The sequence below is a fragment of the Pezoporus occidentalis genome, unplaced genomic scaffold (assembly GCF_034315485.1).
Source record: "Pezoporus occidentalis ecotype Australia unplaced genomic scaffold, CSIRO_AGI_Poc_V1 ctg148, whole genome shotgun sequence".
In the NCBI taxonomy this organism is placed as follows: Eukaryota; Metazoa; Chordata; class Aves; order Psittaciformes; family Psittacidae; genus Pezoporus; species Pezoporus occidentalis.
The window spans coordinates 1,728,341-1,750,395 of NW_026913295.1; the positions used below are offsets into that span (position 1 = coordinate 1,728,341).

The 22,055-nt window shown below is 46.9% G+C and overlaps 1 protein-coding gene across 3 annotated transcripts in view; it reads right to left on the reverse strand.

Moving 5' to 3' along the window:
• MAP2K4 (mitogen-activated protein kinase kinase 4) overlaps positions 1–22,055 on the reverse strand; it is a 74,789-nt gene that overhangs the window by 35,066 nt on the left and 17,668 nt on the right. For 2 of the 3 annotated variants that reach the window (XM_062610595.1, XM_062610597.1), the window contains exon 2: positions 15,342–15,444. In XM_062610595.1, coding sequence (XP_062466579.1) covers positions 15,342–15,444 — 103 coding nt within the window. Of the gene's footprint in view, positions 1–12,979; positions 13,024–15,341; positions 15,445–22,055 lie in introns of those variants that run through there. The other variant, XM_062610598.1, reaches the window with a different exon arrangement.

Here is a 22,055-nt window from a genome sequence, read left to right on the forward strand (position 1 = left end):
CAGTCATTATCTGCTTGCTCAACCATCCTATTCTATCAGCACCATAAAAATAGTTCTTCTTTTGCTGGAAGAAGGTAGGTGAGAAGCATCAGCCGAGAGGCACCGGCAAAGGGGCACTTCCTGCTGACCTCCTGCCAGCTGGGCAGGAAGAAGCACGACCATTGAGAGAGGAACCTTGTTCCAAAAGGCAGGGAAAAAAGGCAGAGAGGCCTTATTGGGAGAGTGAAATGTGAGGTTGGATTCTTCTGAGCAAACCCTTTCCATTTCTTGCTTCAAAGCAAAATTTCATGTTGAAGTTCTCAGAGAGTTAAAGGATTCAAATGCTGATGTGGTTTATTAAAATGAAGCCATTAAACTCATCCCCACTCTTCCCGCTGTCTGTTTTTCTGCCCAGAAAACTTTGCTTTTCTTACCCTACATCAGAAGAGAAAGCAAATCTGAATTCATTATTTCCTTGTTACACAAGAAGCCTGTTTCTCCCCAGCTGTAGCGTGAAAGCGGATCTGTGCCATTGTTCCTGCAGCTGCAGGATGGGTGCTTGGAGCTCGGGAAGGCGGGAGCTAGGAAATGCCCCTCTGCAGGTCTGCCCTCTACAGCTGTGCTGTGGAGCAGCGGGGCTCCAGGGGTTAGGACCGAGATGGACCATCACCATCACCCACAGAACCTCATGTGCTGGAAGTCAGCTTCATTTCTGTGACGCAGCCACAGCTCATGCCTACCTTTTCTCAAATACCCAGGGAAATGGTCAAATAGCCCAATAATAAGTCTGACAGACACTTTCACACAGATTTTGCATGTTTAACTGATTTATCACATGTAAATGGTGCAGTTTTCCTTTAAGCAGCATGACCTAGCTTTAAGAGAAACTGAACACAGTTTTTCACTATAAATCAGACTCCCAAGGGATTTCCATGCCAAGAAAGCAGCTCAAAAAAAAAAACAAACCAACAAACCAAATCTAGAACATAGACTCTCTGTATTGATATAAAATGGGAATTCTCTGATGTAGAACTGAGTGTGGCAATAAGAACAAGTGAATCACCAGTGCAGCACATCTATTACTAGATTTGCACTGCTGCAGATCCATGAGGACATAAATCCACAGGTGGACAGGCCCCCAAAATATAAAAAAGCCTGGCTAAAGCCTGCACTACATCCCAGTGCACTTGATACGGCAACAGCTTGCTTCAGAAAATAGAAGGGGAACCACAGAACAGCGCCTAGTGAAGGTGAAAAGTAACTAATGCCCAGCCCCAGCTCCTGCCTCCGATCTGATTTCAGTCCCTGTGTTTAGTGCTCAGTTTGCACAGACGTGAGCTGACAAACACCTCCTCTTTACCATTTGGCTTTTAAGCTATGCAAGCCCAATCTCTCTAGGCCTGGGAATGTTGGGCAAAATGTATAGATTCTCTGAAGGCTCAGGATGGGCAAGATGGACTCGTGAGGCTTAATGTCTGCTTTAAAATATAAATAAACAGCTAAAGAGGACTAAATACTCCTCAAAGAGTTAAAAGCAGTACCTTTAAATGCACCTTAGGGACTCCTCATGACTTGGCCAGAACTTGAGCCTCCAACTCCCTGTCTTGCTTTTGAAAAGTTGTAAAGGGAATAAAAACCTGAAGAGAGGATGGGCTCAGGAGGGCACTGAGATCACTGCACTCACAAGGCCCTAACGGATCGGCCTTCCTGCAGATGGTTACTATGCTTGTCACAGCAGTTATTCCAGGGATTAGGAGCACCGAGCAAGACAACAACTCCTGGGAACAGTTGCCCTTTGTCAGAAATGAAAACGCTCGTGGGTCCAGCTTGGCAGGAGGCAGGCGGCCGGCTGGCGCCAGGCACCGCGGCCGGGCCAAGGACGGGGTCACACGCATTCGGGATGGATGTTGCTCCCTGCTCCAGGCCAGCTCCATTCCCCTTGCAGGAATGGTCTGCCACACAGAACCTCCTGGGAAAAACAAGGAGGAAGCTCTGGGACAGGCTGTGTTAGTTCCCCAAGCCCTGATGTTAGCACCAAAGGTTAGGGATGCCTGGACTTCCTAAAACAAGCATTTCCTTGGCATGAAAAAGAAGGACTGTGGGGAAAAGCAGAGAAAAGTTGGTGGAGTTTTTAGAGCAAAACTGACAGTTATCAGACAGGAAGCAAGGCCAGAAAGATGCTGTAGGTAGTAGCTACCTATCTCCTTTTTGGTTTACTTGGTTGAGAGTTCTGTGGGGCTCAAAGAAGCCCAAAAGTTGAGGTATTCAACATTACAGTGGACATGAGTAAAACACATCTGTAGAGTCAGAAAGACCCAAGCAAACTGTCCTTCACACTCCTGCCTGGTGCTGGATTCTTCTACGACATCTCTCATTACAGCTCCTATTTACACTGTGGTTGATGAGAACACATTCTACTTCTCCACAAGTTTGGCAAAACCGCTGCTCGACACAGTAGGATTTCAGAAACTGAATTTGTGGTGAATCAGCCAAAGGTAAAACCTAAATCCTAACAATAAAAAAAGCTTCCATGCAAACTGCAGGGTTCTAATGACACTGTGCACTGTTCCTAACTTCAGAGTGAAAACACATCTGAGGACTTTGGCTAACACATTTCAACCACGTCTTTCAAATAGCCTCAAGAGGCTGTAGTGCTTCTATCTCGATGTCTCTGTTACTCATACAGGTTTCAGACCCTGCAGGCTGATGCTAATAAAATAACTCGTTTCAATTTCCCTGGAGAAAGTCTCCCAAAGAAAGGTCAGTTTTTTTTCTAGAGGGCTCAAAATGTTGGTGCTCCTGCAAATCCATCACAGGAAGAAATTCTTGCTTCCAATAAGCCCATGTGCAACAGCATCCTTGCAAGAGGATGTCCTGAGGCTTATATTTAGTAACAGATTCCTAGTCATGAAGAAGAGATACAGAAAACATGGCAAAGGAAGGAAATTATTTAGTTTTGCATCTCCTACCTCAGACTAACAGCAAAAGCACATATGCTCCCTTTCATCACAACCAAGTGGCAGAGAGTTTCCCAAACATTGCTCTGGCTTTCTACGCTCCTCCAAAGCTTTAAAATAAAGGCAATAACCAAGAGTGGAAGATTGCACGGCCCCTTCACAGCCCTCAAGACCAGGCCCAGCACATTCACAAGGCTGAAGTCAGGGATGCTCTTTGCAATGGGGTTTGTCAGAGGCTTTCAAAATGTTAGTATTTTCTATTAAGCTCCTTTGGTAAATGACTTGAGTTCCAATTGATTTTGATTAACCCTGCCTTTGACACAGAGGAAACCTTTCAATTCCTCACGGTGAAGCCTGTCCTGAGGTTAACTGAGTACATTAATCTCAAACTCACTCTGATTTGGACATGAACCAGGCTGCAGCACATCCCCTAAACCCACCATGGCCAGGCATTCAAAGCTTACACTGGATTACAAGCATTGCAGAGTAACACCAGCAAAACCTGAGCTCATCAATTTAAATAACCCTTGCGAGCATGCCGACTCTCCTTCTGAAACACTGCACCTCCAGAGCCACGGTCAGCTACCCAAGAACAGGAAACAGAGACAGGAACATATCCATAGGAATTAACAGAAGAACCCAAATACATACCTGGGATAATTTGTAAAATGATTACTGTCATGCAGTATCATTATACAAAAATCCCTCAATGGAATGACACTATTTCTGAGACAAATTCCATTACTTTCATCAATGCCATTTTTGTGGGGATGGAAAATACTTGATAATGGCTCACAGGGAGTTACGCTTACTGTAGCCTGCTGGAAAGTTTCTGGATGAGGTCCACTTCTCTCCTTTGGAAGCTGAACGGGACAATGTGACTACTACCAAGGCTTGCTTGTGTATCACTTCAGGCAGGAGAAGTTGTGGAAATGACAGGAAAACATGGTGCTGTTATCACATGCCACAGTAATGTATAACACAATACTCAGCTAATCACACTGCTCACCGAGTGCCTGGCACAAGAAAACAGGGAGTTCAACATTCTTCATGTAAGCAACCTCCCCTCACTGGGAGGACAGTGCAGCCCCTGGTGATTTGAACTGTCTTTTAGCATATTAAATCATAAGCAATTTGTTTTCTTACAGCAATGGCAGTTATTATTTCCAACTGCATTATTAGCATGATTAGAAACAGGAATAAATGCATTCAAATTCCTAACTAAACACCTATATATTGGTGACATGCTGTTTCCTCAAGGCACATTGATCATTACTGCTCTGTTTTTCTTGTGATTTATAAAGCAGAACTTACTATATATATGTGGAGATATATATATATGTATATATATAATGCTTTTTAATATAGCTTCCATCCTGAATCCACCAATCTGGTCTTTCCCAGGTGGGGCTTATCAATTTATCATCCTACCTTATCTTGTCATCTTTTCTTATCCCCTCTCTTAAGGAATAAGGTTGCATGACTTGAATAACTACATCCTTTCTTATTACCTCCAAAGCCACACAACTGACAGCTCAACCAAGGTTAACTCCCACTCTGTTCCAAGAACAAGAACCAGGTTCTGGATCTCCAACCCCCTAAAGCTGTCCAGCTCTGGCAATCTCCTTTCCTGATACGAGGACCCGTTATCTCAGAACAGTTGGAGTAGCTCAGCCAAGGATAGCTCCTGCTAAGCCCCTTGTGGAGGGCACACAGAAAAAAAAAGCACTCAAGTACTTGTGCCAAGGACCAATGCAGCCACCCACAAACATTCAGCAATGAAAACTCATGGTTTTGTTCAGCTCCTGGTTGGACACACTTGGAGAGGTGGGTAATAAGCACTGTTATTTCAACTATATGAAATGGGTTTGTTTCAACTACTTCAACAAGAGGTTTTTCCAATTTAAATTAATCCAAGCCTAGTCTGGGCAAGATAAAAGCTCTCCTTCATCTCCTTCGGGATCAACCAAACAAAACCCAATCAAAACCCAAGAACTAAACTTTGGGCTGCATCACAGCCTGAAATAACTTGGAATTCAGTGCCAGGAATGTACCTAGCAGTGCTTTTCTTCCCGTGGCACACAAGGACAGATGGGAGCCATCACCTAACTGCAAGACAGATGGCTTTTCTAGAGAGATGCAGCGACCAGAAATGTGGTGACTAACAGAGAGCTCATAACAAGACTGAAGTAGACCAAATGTGACTTGCAGTTTTGAAGTACCCTTTCTCTAAGACATAAGGCCAGTAAAAGCAACTGCCTGTTGAAGGTCCCCATCTCCATCTTCTAGTACTATGGGTGAGGTTTTAAATGTTGGTCTCCTCCAAGATGGCTGCACAGAGCAGTTTTCTCCACTGACTCTCAGGAGCCAGGAGGTGATTTTCTGCAAGCCCTGTAAGGATGCTCACAGAAAATTAAGGATGCTGTAAGGAGCTAGGCCAGTAGTCCCAGAGAATTACCTTTCCCATCATTCACTGGTTTAAAATAGCCACCTACAACATCAGTGACAAAACAAACCCAGCTGGAAGATAGGGAAGCCTCAGAGAGAAAAACCACCGTCATACTACTGTAGCAAGAGATACTTGAAACAATCACTTCAACTGATCCACACTTGTCTCTGCAAAAGCATCAGTTACATTGGGCACGAAGGACCAGTTGCTCATCCAGATTAACTCCAGACATATTTTACAAAGGAGGGAATTAAAACAGGCTCAAAGAGAAGACCTTTTAGTGTCAGCACAATCCAGTATAGACTGGCTTGGACACTTGCTCTCACATATTTGAGGTTTCCCAAAATGGAAGGACCTTCATGATGGGAAGTAAGAACATCTACCTGAACCTCAAAGACGATGTCTCTAATTTTCACCAACATAATATACCATAAACCCAGTTAATCTAAGTCCTTTTCAGAAGTCAGTTCCTCGTACAAGCAGAATGACAAAACCAATTTAGCCCTGCAGGACAATCCCCACCTCCACCACATCCATCCAATCCACCACAATGTCTTCTCCATGAGTTCTCTGAACAGCAGCTGTTTCTCCTGGGTGCATCCCGTTCATTCAGTCCAAATATCCTCCATGGTACATGCTGAAAGTCACTCATTTATGCAAAGGATGAAGACAGAGGCTGTTGACGGCGACTTGTGGGCTTGAAGCAGTCTCCCAGTCTGCAGACTGTCCTCTCTTTATTCTCCATTCCTTGATGTGTACAGAAGACAAGAGAGACGACTGATTCCTTCAGTTTGAACCCATAAAGCAGAAGAGTTGGCTCACTTCTCAGAGTAAAATGCAAGATACTTTATTATCAGGTGATGCTGAACGTCTGAAGAGCTGAAGTATGTACTCCTGCTCTGATGAAATGCAGCGTGATGCCGAGTATGAAGAATAGCAATGAACAAAGTTCATTCCTACAGCTAGTAATGCAGTTGTTTATTGGGGTTTCCTGAAGGAATGTTGGTTTGCAAGGTCCACATATGGAAACATAGGGTTTGAGTCCAACTTAACTCACAGCTATGAATAGTGCTGCTCCATATATAAAAGCCTTGCTGACATTTCTCTGTGCCACACAACCAGAAAAAGAAGTCTGTGCCTGACCATCTCAGATTAAATGGAGTCCAACAGTGACAGCCAGACACCACAAACACAGCAGAGACCACTCCTCTTCAAAGGCATCAACCTCAGCCCAATGGGTAAGCCATGTCCTGCTTTGTTACTTATAAATGATTATTGAACAACATATTTATCAGAAAAAGGGAAGAGACCAAACCTGTGTGTGCACACATATATATTTAGAGATGTTGCACGTATCTGTTTCATCCCATTTTCCTCTCCAAACACCAGCAGGGTCTGCATATTAAGCTAGCAGTTCCTGTATTTGCCCAAGGAGGGAACTTGGGGATACAGGCTCTCTTCAGCCTCAGACCTTCATCTATGTTCCTGGACACTGGTCTCTAGGACATAGAGGATGGGACACCTATTGCCCCTGGTGACCCTGGATCAATCCTCAACTCAGAAAGCTGGATTCATGCATCTAGAAGGAAAGAAGCTGAAAGAGAAAGGCCAAGAGGACAGTTCACACTCTCAGATATTACATGAAGATGAGCAACAGCATCTCCTGCTCCCTGAATAAATTTTAACTGCAGTGAGTAGGGACTGGTGTGTTTTCAGAGCATGCCTTAGGAACTAGTGACTTCAGGTGTGGGGATGCTCAATGCCCCCTCTTGGACAGGACAGCAGCAATGTACAGAGCCCAGTGGATGGCTGGGGCACCCTAGGATGCAGAAACCACATATGCCACAGGCTCTTTTTGATCAAAAGCTCAAGTCCCAAAGACTGCTCATCACTGGAGGAAGGAAGGCACAAGTTTGGCAACTCCCAGCTCCCAAATGGAATTCTGGATCTCACCTGTAATTCTTAATCACAAGAAGTTACTTTAGAGGTAGATAATGAGACCACTTAAAGGCTCAGAGATAGCAATGTATCATACCTTCTCTATAACATATGAAACGGAAGGTTTAGAATGGCTTACAGAATTACTGATGAAATGGTAAAGCACAGACACACAGCTCTTAAAATACTCTGAAAAACACACTCACACGTTCAGATGCTATTGAAAAGTCTAACATGAATAAAGCTGTGGTCTCCCATTTTCTCTCTAACCCTCCTAAGAAGATTAGAGTATTTTGGTCTCCTGCATGCTTTTAAAACCTCCACACACCAAGATTTACAACCAGCTTGTATACATACATGTACACTGCTGCCCTTGCTAGGGGATGCAGCACCTACAATTAAAGGAAGGAAAAAAGGAGAGGAAACTGTAACCACAAGAGCACGAAGGACTGGAAAAGCTGCTGCAGACTCAAACTCTTTGACCTGCTTTCACTTCTCTTAAATAAGCACTGCAGCAGTTACATCTTGGTGTGCATTACACAGGTATGCCAGGACCACATGTATCCCTCCTGCTGTGTGAAGAGGGCTGTAACTCAAGGATCCCTGGGGTCTACTGAGCACTAATGCAACAGCTCTGATCCTGCCAGAGCCTGAGCTGCCTCTGACACACTGGGTCAGAGGCAACAGAATTAAACTGACTTTCTTAAACCCCACCAAGTCAGAACACAGGAGTTTTTGCAACCATTTAGGTTTGCAAAATTAATCACTCAAAATGTGTGAAGCACTCGGAACCTGTGGGAGCCTGATTAGTATATAACAGGGGGTTGGATTTAATATAGCCACCCCAAGGTAAGTGATTAGGTTTCCATTAGTTCTGAGGAGACCAGGTCGCAGCAGTGTGGCAGGAACCTGGGTGCTCAGCACTGCTGAAACAATCAATGTGAATTAGTTTAATGCACATATACGAACTCCAAATCTTGGTTCCAGATATGGAAGACCTAAATTCAGAAGCAGAGTGCTGAGATATCATCAAGAAGAGAACAGTCCTACCAGGGCACTGATGCTCAAAGGACATGGAAGCAACTAGAGCTGCAGATACCAAAAGGCTCCTCTGCAGAGCAGGATTAGCACCTTAAATGAAACACAAAAGCTTAGAAGGCAAGACAAAACCAGACCTTAATGCAGCATGTTCAGTCAAAACCTCACACTGATTTTGGTAGCACCTCCCTGAAAAGGCAACCCACTCCAAGTTAGAGATACTGAGTATGGGTGTTTTACATCTGTATCATCTCTTTTGTCATCTATGCTAAAGATATCACTAACCAAAGGAACCTGCAAGCTTCTGGAAGAAACAGGAAGGTTAAACACAAAGCAAAGCTCATGGATTTGTCAAGAAAGCTCCAGAAAAACATAAGAAACATTGCTCTAGCACTTCAGCGATGGTGATGTTTGTGTTAGAAGTGAGAGCATGTTTACTACAGACTCAAACATGTAAATGTATTTGCTGAGTCCTTGGAATTACCATTTTACTTGTGCTTACTGCAAATACAAGTAAGTTTCCTCATGATCACATTCAGATCCTGCAACTTGTAGGTAATGTTCCAACCCTGGCAGCGTTCAAGGTCAGTTTGGACACAGCCTTGAGAGACATGGTATAGTGTAAGGCATCCCTGCCCATGGCAGGGGGGTGGAACTGGATGATCTTAAGGTCCTTTCCAACCCAAACCATTCTGTGTTTTTATGTTGCAGAACGCTCATAGAAAGAAAAATCAGCTGGTACCTTCTACATCGAAGCCTCCTTCTGAGGCTTGCAGGCATCACCCCTGCAATGGAGAAGCACCACGCGGCAGAAACGCATCAGACACTAGTAACAATAAACATGTGAAATAACTGAGAGAAATAGGGAACAGATAGAGAAATATTCACAGGAAAATTCACACCAGGAATTGGGAACATGCCAATTCAGGATCCTCCAACTTGGGGTTTTAATGGTTTTCAGACAAAGGGTAGTTACTCTCATGGGTTATGTCTTAATGAACTCAGCCAGCTGCAGGCTCTGCAGTTAGAGAGCCTGAAACCACATGTCAGAAAGGTTTGGAAAAGCCTGAGATTAAAAGAGAAGCAGATACCTGAGACAGACTTGGGGCAGGGAGAAAAACCCTTTTCAGGAATAATGACAGTCCCTGAACTATGCAGAAAAATGGGAAGCAGCAGAGTCTGACATGCAACTGGGCCTCCACTTGCTTTTAATAAGAGATCCAACCCCCAAAGGGCTATTAAACAAACATCTGCCAACACACTCTTGGGGCATCCCTGTGGAAAGGGAGTTACTCTCCCAAGTGTCACAAGAAGAAGGTACAAAGAGGCGTCCCTTGGAGCTTAAGCCACAAAGAACCCATGAGATGATACAGGGGGTTGCAGAGTCCAACAGGCCACCAGGGAGTTCAGAAGCTGGGTTTGTGAGCACTGAAAGAGATTTAATTTTGTCACCTTTCCAGAGGACACTTTAACTTCTAGAGAGGTGACACCTCCAACAGTCGAGAGACAGTTCTGCACCAGGCTGGGAACCAGGTGCCAAACAAAAGCCATTATGTGTGCCCATTTCTTAGCAGGTGGATCTGAACTCTAAAGTCCAGATCACGGCAGCGCTGCACCAGAAGAGTACAAAGCTTCCCAGAAAACCAAACCACTCATCTTGAACAACTTGGTTCAAGGGATGCCAGCGATGGGCAGGACAAGACAGACCTAGGGAAACCTGCCGTGCACAGCCATGCAGTCACAGCTCACCACATCATTCCTCTGCTAATGTTATTTGAACCAGCTTTCGGCAAAGCCCACCAGCTGCAGGTAGCTCTGTAGAGCCTGCACACAGATAATTGAGTAAGCTTATTTTGTTTGTGACCTAAATCCTACTTGGACGCAGAAGAGATGAGGTAAAAGGTGGGATGCTCTTCAGGCGTGTCCTGGGTTCAGGAAATACCAACTGAAAAAACACTGGGCCAGAAGTTTAAGAGCTCACCCTAACCATGGCTGGGGTCCTCCAGCCACCTCTGCTGCACGGAAAACCAAGTCAGCATCTGATAACGTGGCCTAAGGCAGAACCGATGAGAACTGGGGTCTCCATCATGTGGAGTGTGACCCAGCCTGCAGAGTACAGCACTCACACATGGCCCAGGCTGACCCAGACCAGGCACAAGCAGAAGCACTTCAATGGACTGGGGGTCCACCTGCCAGTAAAGCATCTTCTCTAGACAGCACCCTTTCCAGTAAGAATCTTACTCCCCAGTTACTCCCTGTAATTCAGGCTCTGTTCTGCTTTTACCCTGTATATGTCTGTGTATCACTGGGCTGTACCTCCTGGGTAGACTGGGACCATGCCTACCTACACAAAATCTCTTTATGCTTATAAAGTGGTTCTGGTGGAAGCAGTCACGGCTGAAGCAAATGAAACACATATTCTCTGTAGCTCCATCAGTCACAGGCAGTCCCAGAACCAGAACAGACCTTCCTTCCAACCCCCTGCCTCAACATGGCATCCCAGGGCTCTGCCCTCCTGCCCAACAGGATCTGCACAGGAAAACCATTCACAGAACCTTTTCAGTTGCAACAAGGGATGTCTCAGCTCTCAGCATCTCAGGGGTGATTTCAGGGACCCACAGCACTAATTCTAGCAGCTGGAAAGGTATTTCCAATTTCTAATCTTATTGAAAGCCACCCTTGAGTCAGTCTCCTATTTAAAGGTCATTTCAAAGCCCCTCAATTTAAACACATGTTCTGATTCTAAGGGGGTTTGCCACTGCCTCCTGTCTGAGCAGTTGCAGCCTCTGCTCTGCTTGTCTCCTTGCTTGGTTTCCTGGCCATGTGTGACAAAGGCAACCTCCTTCAGGCCATCCCAATACAACTAGTAGCTGATGTACTGGAAAAGGTCAAGAAAGGAGGTGTCCTGGCCAGGGTCTGAGAGTGCCGTGGGCTGGGCAAGGATAGGACAGGAGCAGCAGGGCTATGCCACCCAGTGCCATTCATTTACTGCCATCCTCACCAGCTCTCAGCTCCAAGGCCATCATGCAGATGGCACAGCAAAGCTCACAGGTCCCAGCCACTCACCGACTGCTCCTGTGTGTGGTCTTGTGTTCCTACATGTTGCTCTGCATTCTGCCCTGGCACCCACCTCCTGCACTCCCATGGCAGCACACTCATACATCCAGGAGGATATCAACTGTATCCTGGGCTGCATCAACAGGAGCGTGACCAGCAGGTCAAAGGAGGTGATCCTGCCCCTCTGCTCTGCTCTCATGAGACCCCACTTGCAGCACCGTGTGCAGTGCTGGGGTCCTCAACATAAGAAGGACATGGAGATGCTGGAGCAAGTCCACAAGGATGATCACAAGCTGGAGCAGCTCCCATATGGAGACAGGCTGAGAACATTGGGGCTGTTCAGCGTGGAGAAGAGAAGCTGCGTGGAGACCTCAGAGCAGCTTCCAGTATCCAGAAGGCTACAAGGATGCAAAGAGGGACTCTTCATCAGGGACTGTAGCGATAGGACAAGGGGTGATGGGTTCAAACTGAAACAGGGTTAGACGTAAGGCAGAAGCTCTTCCCTGTGAGGGTGCTGAGGCACTGGCACAGGGTGCCCAGAGAAGCTGTGGCTGCCCCATCCCTAGCACTGCTCAAAGCCAGGCTGGACAAATGGGTTTGGAGCAACCTGCTCTAGTGGAAGGTGTCCCTGCCCATGCCAGGGGGGTTGGAACTGGATGATCTTGAGGTCCTTTCCAACCTTAACTATTCTATGATTCTACGATGTAACCCAGCTCGAGATCTAAACCATAAGACACGGCTCCAAGCCACCACAGATGGAAAAGGAGTGGCAGGAAAAAGACTTGTGAACCCATGTCCCACCTTTCTGTATTCAGCAGTGTTTAATCTATGTGCACTCCCCCTGGAAATGGTTTTCCAGGGTAGAGCCTATATATTAACAAAATGCCTCTGCCCATGGCAGCAGTGAAGCTCTGGGAATAGCCTCCAGGCAGAAGCACCAAATTCATGATGCTCACCAGGCTACAGGAGCTATTCCTGTGCCACAGGGTGGAAGGCAACTGGGAAGCACTGGTCAGTGCCTTCGTAATGCCACGTTTTACACTTGAGATTCCTCAGCCTTTGAGACTGTCCCTCTGGACATGCCATTAAACCCAAGGAACTAGCAGGAATGAACAGAGTCAGAAATCACACAAAGATCACCTGGAAACCTCACTGAGTTCCCTCCAGCCCATGTGTGCTCACTGGAGCTAAACTCCTCCCCTGGCTGAGCATGATTTCCAACATGGTTTCTTCCACAGTCCCAACTTCTTTTCCAACACTCCTGAGATCTCTCAGACTGAGAAACAAACTGTAAGGAAAAAGCTGAACTCACACTGGACAGGGAATGTGGGGTCCATGCCTCTGTACTGGGGTACAAAGCCTCAGCACTGAGGAGGAGCACAGCTACACCCAATATTCTGATATTCCCAAGGCTACAGCGTGCCTTCCCTCCTTGTCAGCAGTGTCTTTGCTCCAGTGATGCATTTTACAGAGGTTGCTCCCTCCTAACACACACAGAGGCATGAAAAGCCCTATTTGCTCCTTTGCTTTCTGTCTACATAGTAAGAAACCACACTCTTACCTGAGCATCCACCAATCCAGCCTGATCAGTTCCCCGACCAAAACCTGTTAATCAAGCAAAATACAGCTAATAGGCAATTGACATCTCGTGGCTGCTGCGGGTCACTGCTGCTGCCTCCTCATGTGCCCCAGCACAGGCCACACGTGTGACAAGCGAAGCCTCTGCCCTCCTGGAAGCAGGAGCAACGGGAACCTCTGGATCGATGGATCCAAGTCACAGAAACAAATTTCATGTGAGAAATTGACCTCTCTGTATCTTCGGATCCACCCATCTGGACCAACAGGGTTTACACAGGGAAAGCCCCAGCAGTGTTTGGGAGGCAGCTGAGGCCACTGCTCCATCAGGCTGGGGAAGGGAAGCGACTCCATGGACAGAAACACACCTTGCATCAGGAATGCATCTGGGCCAGGAGGTCTGGAACATCCAATTCAAAAAGTCTAGAAAGGTTTCTAGACAACAGAGGAAAAACCATTCCAAGCTCTCTGGGAAGAGGTGGGAGATGCAGATACATCACCATGATGCACCAGCTGCGAGACAAACACTTGAGAGAAGCGTGCAACCAGGAATTGTGAACGTTGCTTTGAGGAACAGCATCCACTATGGACAACATAAAGGACATGAGGGTGAATTAGCTGTATCTGAGCTTAATCAGCCCCAACACAAAGAAAGCAATCCAGGCAACAGCATCCAACTCTTTCAAACACAAATGGCTGCTACCACTTGTGGCCTCCCAAGTAAGCTTTAGCACAGACACATCACATCATTTTTGACACTTGAACAGCTATCAGATCCCACCCAAAACACTTCCAAGCCCTCAGAACCAGTTATCCCGTTAACCAGCCCAGCATCATACCCCTGCCAACAACTGCAACTCCCACGGAGACAGGGCAGCACCTTCTCAATGGACAACGTTGACAGTCACTTGCACAAACATGAAGCTTAAGATGTCACTGACTAACAACACAAGCTCTTGCGTGCTAGGCAGGAGCCACTGTGACTTCCAGTGAATCTGAGACAGAAATCCACGTAGATAAAAAAGGAAAGTCAAATACCTATAGGCGGCTGATGGTGGGAACTCACTACCTGAGTCTAAGTCCTCCTGTATTTAATGGACTAGGGAGGTTTGAGAGAGGCAAGAGCCCCAGATGGAGTTCTAGAGAAAACTGTTACAAGGGTTCGATGATGTGATGAGACATGAAAGGTGAATATATAAATGCTAGCTCCACAACCAGTAAGAATACTCTTTCAGAGAGGAAAAGAGAGAGAGGAGGACTTGCTGGAAAGGTCAGGTGGGATGGTAAGAATAATAATCTGAAGTACTCCGTAACATTTCTAGATATTGTAATCATCATTACAGAATCATTAGTCATCAGAAACATGTTTCTAACTTGATAAAGGCTTGTTTGAAAACACCCAGCATAAAGAAACTATGTGAAATAAGAAGAGACCCCAGAGGGCATGTCCTGGGGAAGCAGAAGGCACTGAGCTCAAAGGGAGAGGCAGCGCCATGCAGAGCCAAGCAGAAGCAGCCCATGGCTAGGGACACCCTGGAGAGTCCAGGCAGTGAGGGAAGCTGCAGGCACAGTTTGAGACTTGCCACTGACAAAACTCTTGAGACCTGCTGGGGAATTTAGAGAGGAAAAATTTGGGCTGTCTTTGCATGCTGCCACACATACAGGCTGTGGGTGCATCACCCATGCATCTACATTGGTGGATCTGAGGATACAAAGCTACTGCTTCCTGTGGTGATGTACTAGTGTTATCTACTAGTGCCAGGAACAGCTCTATGCCACACCTGCATTCAAACTGGGGACAGGGACACCCTGCAGCTACCTGGCTAGAACACCCAGTGAGAACTAACCACTGCAGAACTCCCTGCCATTGCCATGGTGGCAGAGGGATAAACCTCAAGCCTTTTATTTTAGTACTGAAAAATAAGTAAAAAAAAAAAATAAAAAGTCTATCACAGTTACATCTTCCACAAGTAACACAGAAATCAGAACCTCCCTCTAACAAAAAGTAATAAGCACTGAATAAAGAGACAGGAAAATGACAGTAAATAGGTCTGGAAATTAATTCTAGGCATATCTTGCATTATCAGCTACAATTTAACTCAATTTAATCCATGCTGGAAGGCAATAGCTCCAGTGCAAAACAGGAAGATCCCAAATTTCACCTTTGTTTAATCCTGAGGGTTGGGGGGGGGGGGGGGGGGGAAGTCACCTCTACAGTGACTCAAACTGACAGGTCTGAACAAACTACAAATAACCGAAGTCATCAAAGTACATTTAAAATAACACTGCATCTTGGCTAAGTAATTTCTTAGCTGTCCCACTAGTTGCGCCTTTGGCTTTATACTCACATGTGTGGATTTTGGAAGGGAACTCCAGAAGTGTTTAGAGTAAATCTTGCTGTGGACTTGAAAGGTGGATTTGCAAAATTTAACTTCAGCGCTTTCCGTTTACCTGGGAGACAAGAGACAAAGTGAACTTCTGGTCAGCAACGAAGTACTGAGAGTATCTGGAAATCAACAGGGAAAAACGGTGTATTGTAAGAAAAGGAAAACGTTTCACAGTAACATTAGCAAATGCTAGCTTGGATTAGGGAGACAGGGATGGAGAACTGGAGTCAGCTCCCACCATCCCATTCCAAGCCAGTTCCTTTTGTGACAGCTGAAGTACCAGCAAGCGGCTGCCAGGTCTACCATGGCACCTCCACACCAGGGCTCCAAGCATCATCCTCACACTCCCCTAAGCAGATCCATGGCTTAGGCTCAACTTCAGCCACAGTGGGAAAGGGGCCCGATCTGCTCAGCACAGCCTGGGCATGCCACCAGACCCTGGGTGGACAGTGCTGAGGAGGGGAAAGGGCACCTTGGGGTGTCTGTAGGAGGGCTGTCCTCAGCCTGACAGCAAACTGATGTTGCCAGGCTGAGCAGGGATGGAGGAGCCCTGCTGTGTGCTCCTTCTGCCAAGTGGCCTCCAAGCAGAAAGCACAATTCAGCCCATCAGAGGGGTGAAAGCTCTGCTCTGCAGCCAGCTGAGAAAGCACAGGGGAAAGGAAATTAACAGTAGGGTGGGAGGAGTCCTGGCCATTGCTCCAGCCAGTGGCTCTGTATTTCTCACTGAAGTTGAGATGACCTGCTGAGCAGCAGCAGGATAAGGGACTATGAAGGGAGATGCCCGTTCCCAGCCCTGTCACTGGGCTGCAGCAGACCCCGTCTTGTCCCCATTTGGCCACTGGAAAGCTGCACTCCTCTCCACCAAAACATGCGAAGATGGGGGCCTCTCCCACCCCACATTCCAGGAGCCTGCAACTGAACCCCCTTGGGCTTCCCATTGCCTGAGTGAAGTCTAAACAACTCTGCTGCTCACTTCAGGAGGTTCTGGCAGTCCAAAGCTGGCACCATATCTGGGTTCCTACAACCACCTCCCTCTGCCTGCACCCTAACATGGGTGGCATATCCCCAACTATCCCACAGCCCTCCTGGGAAAAGTCAGAAGGTACCATCCTGCTCTGAAGCATTCCTCTACCTTGCACAGAGGTTAAAGAGGTGTTTTGGGTAATTCCAAGACCAAAAAGGAAAACAAAAAACCCAGGTACAGGTCAAAGCACTTTACAGCAATTTCAGGGCACAAAATACTACAAGCATGATATCATCTTTAAGGTTGGAAAAGACCTTTAAGAACATCAAGCACAACCATTCCCCCAGCACTGCCAAGTCCACCGCGAAACCATCACCAAGTGCCACATCTATGTGTCTGGGTGGCAGTGCAATGGGAATACAGCCCGACACTCACTTGGGCTGCTCCTTGTCCCCCACTCTTGGAGTGGGTCCAGGGATTTACAACGTTCACCATTATTCTAGTTATGTTTTATTGACACCCCTCTCCTAAGGGCAATAATACACAGTCCTGAGATTTTCCCTCACAGCAACATCTATACAACTGAGAAGAGCATCTATGTTTGAAGTGGCCCAGCAGTGAACTACAAACTCCTGTCAGAAAATCTCCTCTTCTCAAAGCCTGCTCCTATATGACTATTTGCAACTGTTACTGAGTTTCCTCCTGTTTTCACACCGACAGAACACGTTTTAACACAACCTATTGATTTCTACTTCTGCAGGTTCCTAAGAATAGTTTCAGTGATGTCAATCCACAACCCAGAGCTGGATTTTCTACAAATCACAGAAACACAACCTGTCCCCAGGAAGCAAACAGGATGGTTTGTTTTTGCTCAGGTGATGAACAAGGAATGTGACCAGGGAGAAACAGACATCCATGGTAAACGCTCCATCCCGGGCAGTGTTCAAGGCCAGGCTGGACAGAGCCTTGGGCAACACAGTCTCGGGTGAGGTGTCCCTGTCCATGGCAGAGGGTTTGGAACTAGATGATATGAAGATCCTTTCCAACCCAAAGCATTCTATGATCCTGAGAAATGCCAGGAATTTTCATTCAGAACAAGTCACATGGAAACATGGACTTTAAACAAAACCACACACTAAAACAACTGGGAGTCCAACGAGAGTCAATGCAAGCCATCTTCTCCATTACCCTTTCAAAAATAAAGTACTTCATCTACGTACTCTTTAAGTCTTCAGTTTCATCCCAAAAAAGGCTTTTGACTGCTCCACACCCCTATATGAACTGTGGAACCTTTTTACCTCACCCTTGTAAAATTAAAATGGGGAGGAAGGGATGCCAGGGGGCCCAATGGGTTGGATGATTTGCTTCCTTTTGGAAAGGGAATTGAATGTTTGGGGTTATCTTCTCAAGACAAAACTATTCAGTCTTATCTCTTCCAGGGCACCTGAAAGCAAAGCTGGTGCCAACTCTCACCTGAGACACGAAACAAACACAGCAACACACACAGCTTTTACTACCCAAACTGTTAGATCTTGTCTGCTAACAAAATGCTCGCTTTGATGTAGAGACAGCAGCGGAACGTTCAGAGCTGCTGATATCCTGAGCAGGATTCACAGCTCCCTGTCTCCATTGCTGTTAGTACAGCGCTGCCTTCCCACAGGCCCTTCCAACCTACAGGATTTCAGTTGTATTTCCTTCCTTTCCAGTCTTGCTCATGGACAGACTCCAACAGCAGCAGCTAATTTGAGAGGAAAGCAGTTTCCAGCCTTGCCCTCAAGACAAACCATTTTCCAAGAAAAAAACCTAAATTTTGGAACAAAACACAAAGAAGTTCTGCATATGGTGCACTTGTGCTTGAGGAGTCTGAATGAAAGAAGCCTGGGAGGAATTAGTAGTTTTAAGGACAGTAACTACAGAAACTCACTTTCAAGGGTCCAAGTCTGTTACTGACATTTACTGCCATTCAACAAAAACTGCAATTTAGTATATTGCAAGAGGCAACATCCAAATCCAAGACACCGATTCTGCATGGCAGGAATGTACTAAGTATGCTCATTTTTAGACATAACCTCATTAATATGAGTATTTATACCTACTTCACCTACAGCTCCAAGAGCGCTTCCACTTAGGGAGCCCAACGCTACACAAGAGCAGGTCAGCAAGGGCTCTGTAGGGTTACTGGCCGGTCCCTTCCTGAAACCCCTACATAGGAAAACATTTGTCCTAAACAAACCACCAGCAGGACATCTCACTGATGTAAGGCTGGGAGAGGACTCAGAGCTGCACAGCCGCTTCCTGCACCAGCAGACATGCACCTCCATGACCTGCAATACATCATGTATGCTACATCCAGCAGCACTGGCACCAGCTTCTATAAATATCTCCACTATGAAGCCTGGCTCTGGTAGGTTAGGCTTCAAGTGCAAGAAACTGCAACCAGATTAAGATTAGCTCCCTCAGGCTGGAAACTCAGCACTGAAGCTGTGGCTGCCCCATCCCTGGCAGTGCTCAAGGTCAGGTTGGACACAGGGGCTTGGAGCAAGCTGCTCAAGTGGAAGGTGACCCTGCTTGTGGCAGGGGTTGGAACTGGAGGAGCTTCAAGGTCCCTTCCCATCCAAACCAGTCTGTGATTTTATGACTGAGGTACTGTGACATAATCAAGTGGAGACCATGCCCAAGCATTTGGCAGAAGGAAACGGTGATGCTGCCCTGGGACATGCATTGAGGCACCTGGAGCCATTCCTGACGTAGAACAAGCATAAATTAAGCAAAAGGCTGTGCCAGGAACTGTTTTCATTACAAAACAGAAGAGCAAGAGTTATAAAATACACTGTAGGGAGGAGAGCTGGGGAGGGGTTTGGTTGGGGGGGGTCCTGTTTTTTGTTTTTTTTTTCATTTTAGGAGCCTGTCCTCAGACCAAAAGCAAGAAAAAAAAAAAATCTGCCCTTGATGCCTTTGCTTAAGGTCAATGGAAAGGATTCAGTTTCTTTGGATAAAGCAACAAGTATGTTTCCATCATCCCTCTAGCTACCTATGCCAGAAAAGTGGCAACGTCAATCACAGCCCGCATCCCACCAGCTCTGATAAACACCTCGGGCCCAGGCGCCAAGAGCCCTGCAGCCATGGATCAGGAAGAAGAGCAGGAACCAGAGGACTTGGGGGGGCTTTTTCCATTTTAAGGAATAATTATTTTGGGGGAGCAACCCATTCTGTCCACATTAGTGTACTGGGTTTTTTAATTGTGAAGACCAAAAGAGATCACAAGGAGATCCTGCTGAAAGCAATAAACAGCACTGGGAGTTAGGAATCGCTGTCCTGATGTCCATCGGAGGGGATGATGAAAGTCCTCAGCCACTAAGCCTAACTATTTATTTCTAAGTCTAACTGCTGAAGACTCTCCAACAGAACAGGGGTTCACGGGGCAGTGCCTCACCGATGTCTCAGGTGGGATGAGCAGAGCAACTCTGGTCTCATTTAAGCAAGTTCTTCCCCAAGACACCAACAGAAACAAGGGAAGTGTCTGACTCCTCCTGCCCAGGTCTCCCTCTCTTGCCCCTCGCTTTTCTCCCAAGGGCTGTCTCACAGGGGGCTTCCAGCCTTTTGCTCATCAGGTCATTTTCCACCCTTCAGGAAGGAGCATGCTGTGAAACAAGCTTCCGTGTCCCCATTGCTGCCTTCCCCTTCCCCAGCTCCCTCCCTCGCCCAGTGCTGCTCTTCCCCACACACGCAGTGTTTTGCTCCAGATCCCCATGGCACAGGAAGCCTCATTTCTGCCTATCCCCATTAACCCTGTGAAACCAAGTGGGAACCTTTTGAGCCTCGTATCACCTCCATGGAGGACACTGCCTGGCAAAGTGCTGCTTTTCTACCAGTGGCTTTGGCACAGGGTCAGTCAGGCAAAACCAACCCAACAGATAAATGCTCCTGATGCAACCCTCACATGTTTTAATTCAAGAGGTAAGGACCTGCCACCCATGCCCAGTGCCCTGTCACCATCCACCCCCTCCCCTCATCACCCATCTTCTTCCCTGGTGCTTCCACTTGAGACACAGTTTGTTCAATTTCCATAGCAGCAGCATGGACCCCACCAGAGCCACACAGCAGGCCTGGTTGTCCCATCAGGTGCACACATGCTCTTGCCCTGCCTCACAAGGCAGCAGATCCTCGATGCTCCAGTGGACATACGTGACCAGCACCAGGGTCTGCCCAGCACAGCTTCACCTTGGCTATGAGGACTATGCTGCTACCACAGCATAGGCTGTCTCTGGGCACACGTACTTTGATTTTCAAGGAATTGGAGAAGGGAGAGTAAAGGAAAGTTCACACCACAGGCATAAGGGCAAAAACCCTAAAACAACTTCAAACTTCAGCTCAAACCCTTCTTTGTGCTGAAATCCAGCAGGAACAGCCAAAGACATCAATTTCTCAGCACCAACATAACACACTTCTAAGAAGCGCTCCAAGGCCTCAATAAACATACCACAGCTGCACTGTTCACATTCACAACTTTGGGGTTCATATTTTGCTTACAAGGAAAAACGAATTAACATCTTGTGTGCGCAACAAAAGATTTATGCCGTCTTCTGCAGCCTTCAATATGAATCAGTAACATGCTATAGCAAGAAGAGCAGCATAGGAAGGAGCCCCATTTCACACTGCTGAGACATGCCAGGCAATGATCTGTGTTTCCAACAGATTTGCAGCTTTAATAGCCTGGCAGCATCAAAACTGCTCAAGAAAGACCCATGGTGATGGCACTCTTGCCCAGTGTTTTTATTTATCCACCTAAGCACCTGAAACACCAGGAGTGAACCTTGCTGCTCTGCTGGAAAGACAGAAAGCAGCAGGGACCAAAACTCTTCTATGCTCCACTGAAGGCTGAATGCAAGAACTGGTCACGGTGCTGCCACCTCCCAGAGCCCAGCAACTGCTGGAAGTGCATCCAAGAGGCCATCAGGTGGCTGCTCCCCATTTCTGTGGGCATTTTCCTATCAGGATCATAGAACCCCAGACTGGTTTGTGTTGGAAGGGACCTTAAAGCTAATCCAGCCCCAATCCCTGCCACAGGCAGGGACACCTTCCACTAGAGCAGCTTGCTCCAAGCCCCTGTGTCCAACCTGACCTTGAACACTGCCAGGGATGGGGCAGCCACAGCTTTTATGGACCCCTCAGATACTGGCGTCAGCCAAGAGATTTTAATGGAGATACTTTACAGCCTCACCTACCATGGGCCCTGGTGCGGGGTCCATGGCTGCCCACACTGCCGCAGGGACTACCCAGCACCCACCTCCATGGTGTCACTGTGAAACCAGAGGTGGGAAGCACCCACCCCATCCCCTCACGCTGCAGATCCCCACCACAGTGCAAGTTCCAAAGCAGGAAACCCTAACAAGTGTTCATTTCAAAACAACTACCATTGGGCATCCCCGGTGATGCTGGAAGGTGTTTTGTTCCCTGCTCAGTCCCATGGCAGCATCCCTGGCACAGTGCTGCACTGTCCTCTCTTGCCACCAGCAAAGCAGTTCCCATGTTTGTCCTGTACTTTCAGACACCCAACAGAGTCACCCAAGCTGTTTATAAAGGGTTCCCTGGTTAGCTTGCGCTCAGTTTATGGCAGCCTCACAGCCTGTCCACTCCTGCAATGGGAACACAACAAACTCCCTTAGCTAAGACCCCATTCATTACCAGTTTGCTTCATGGATGACATCTAC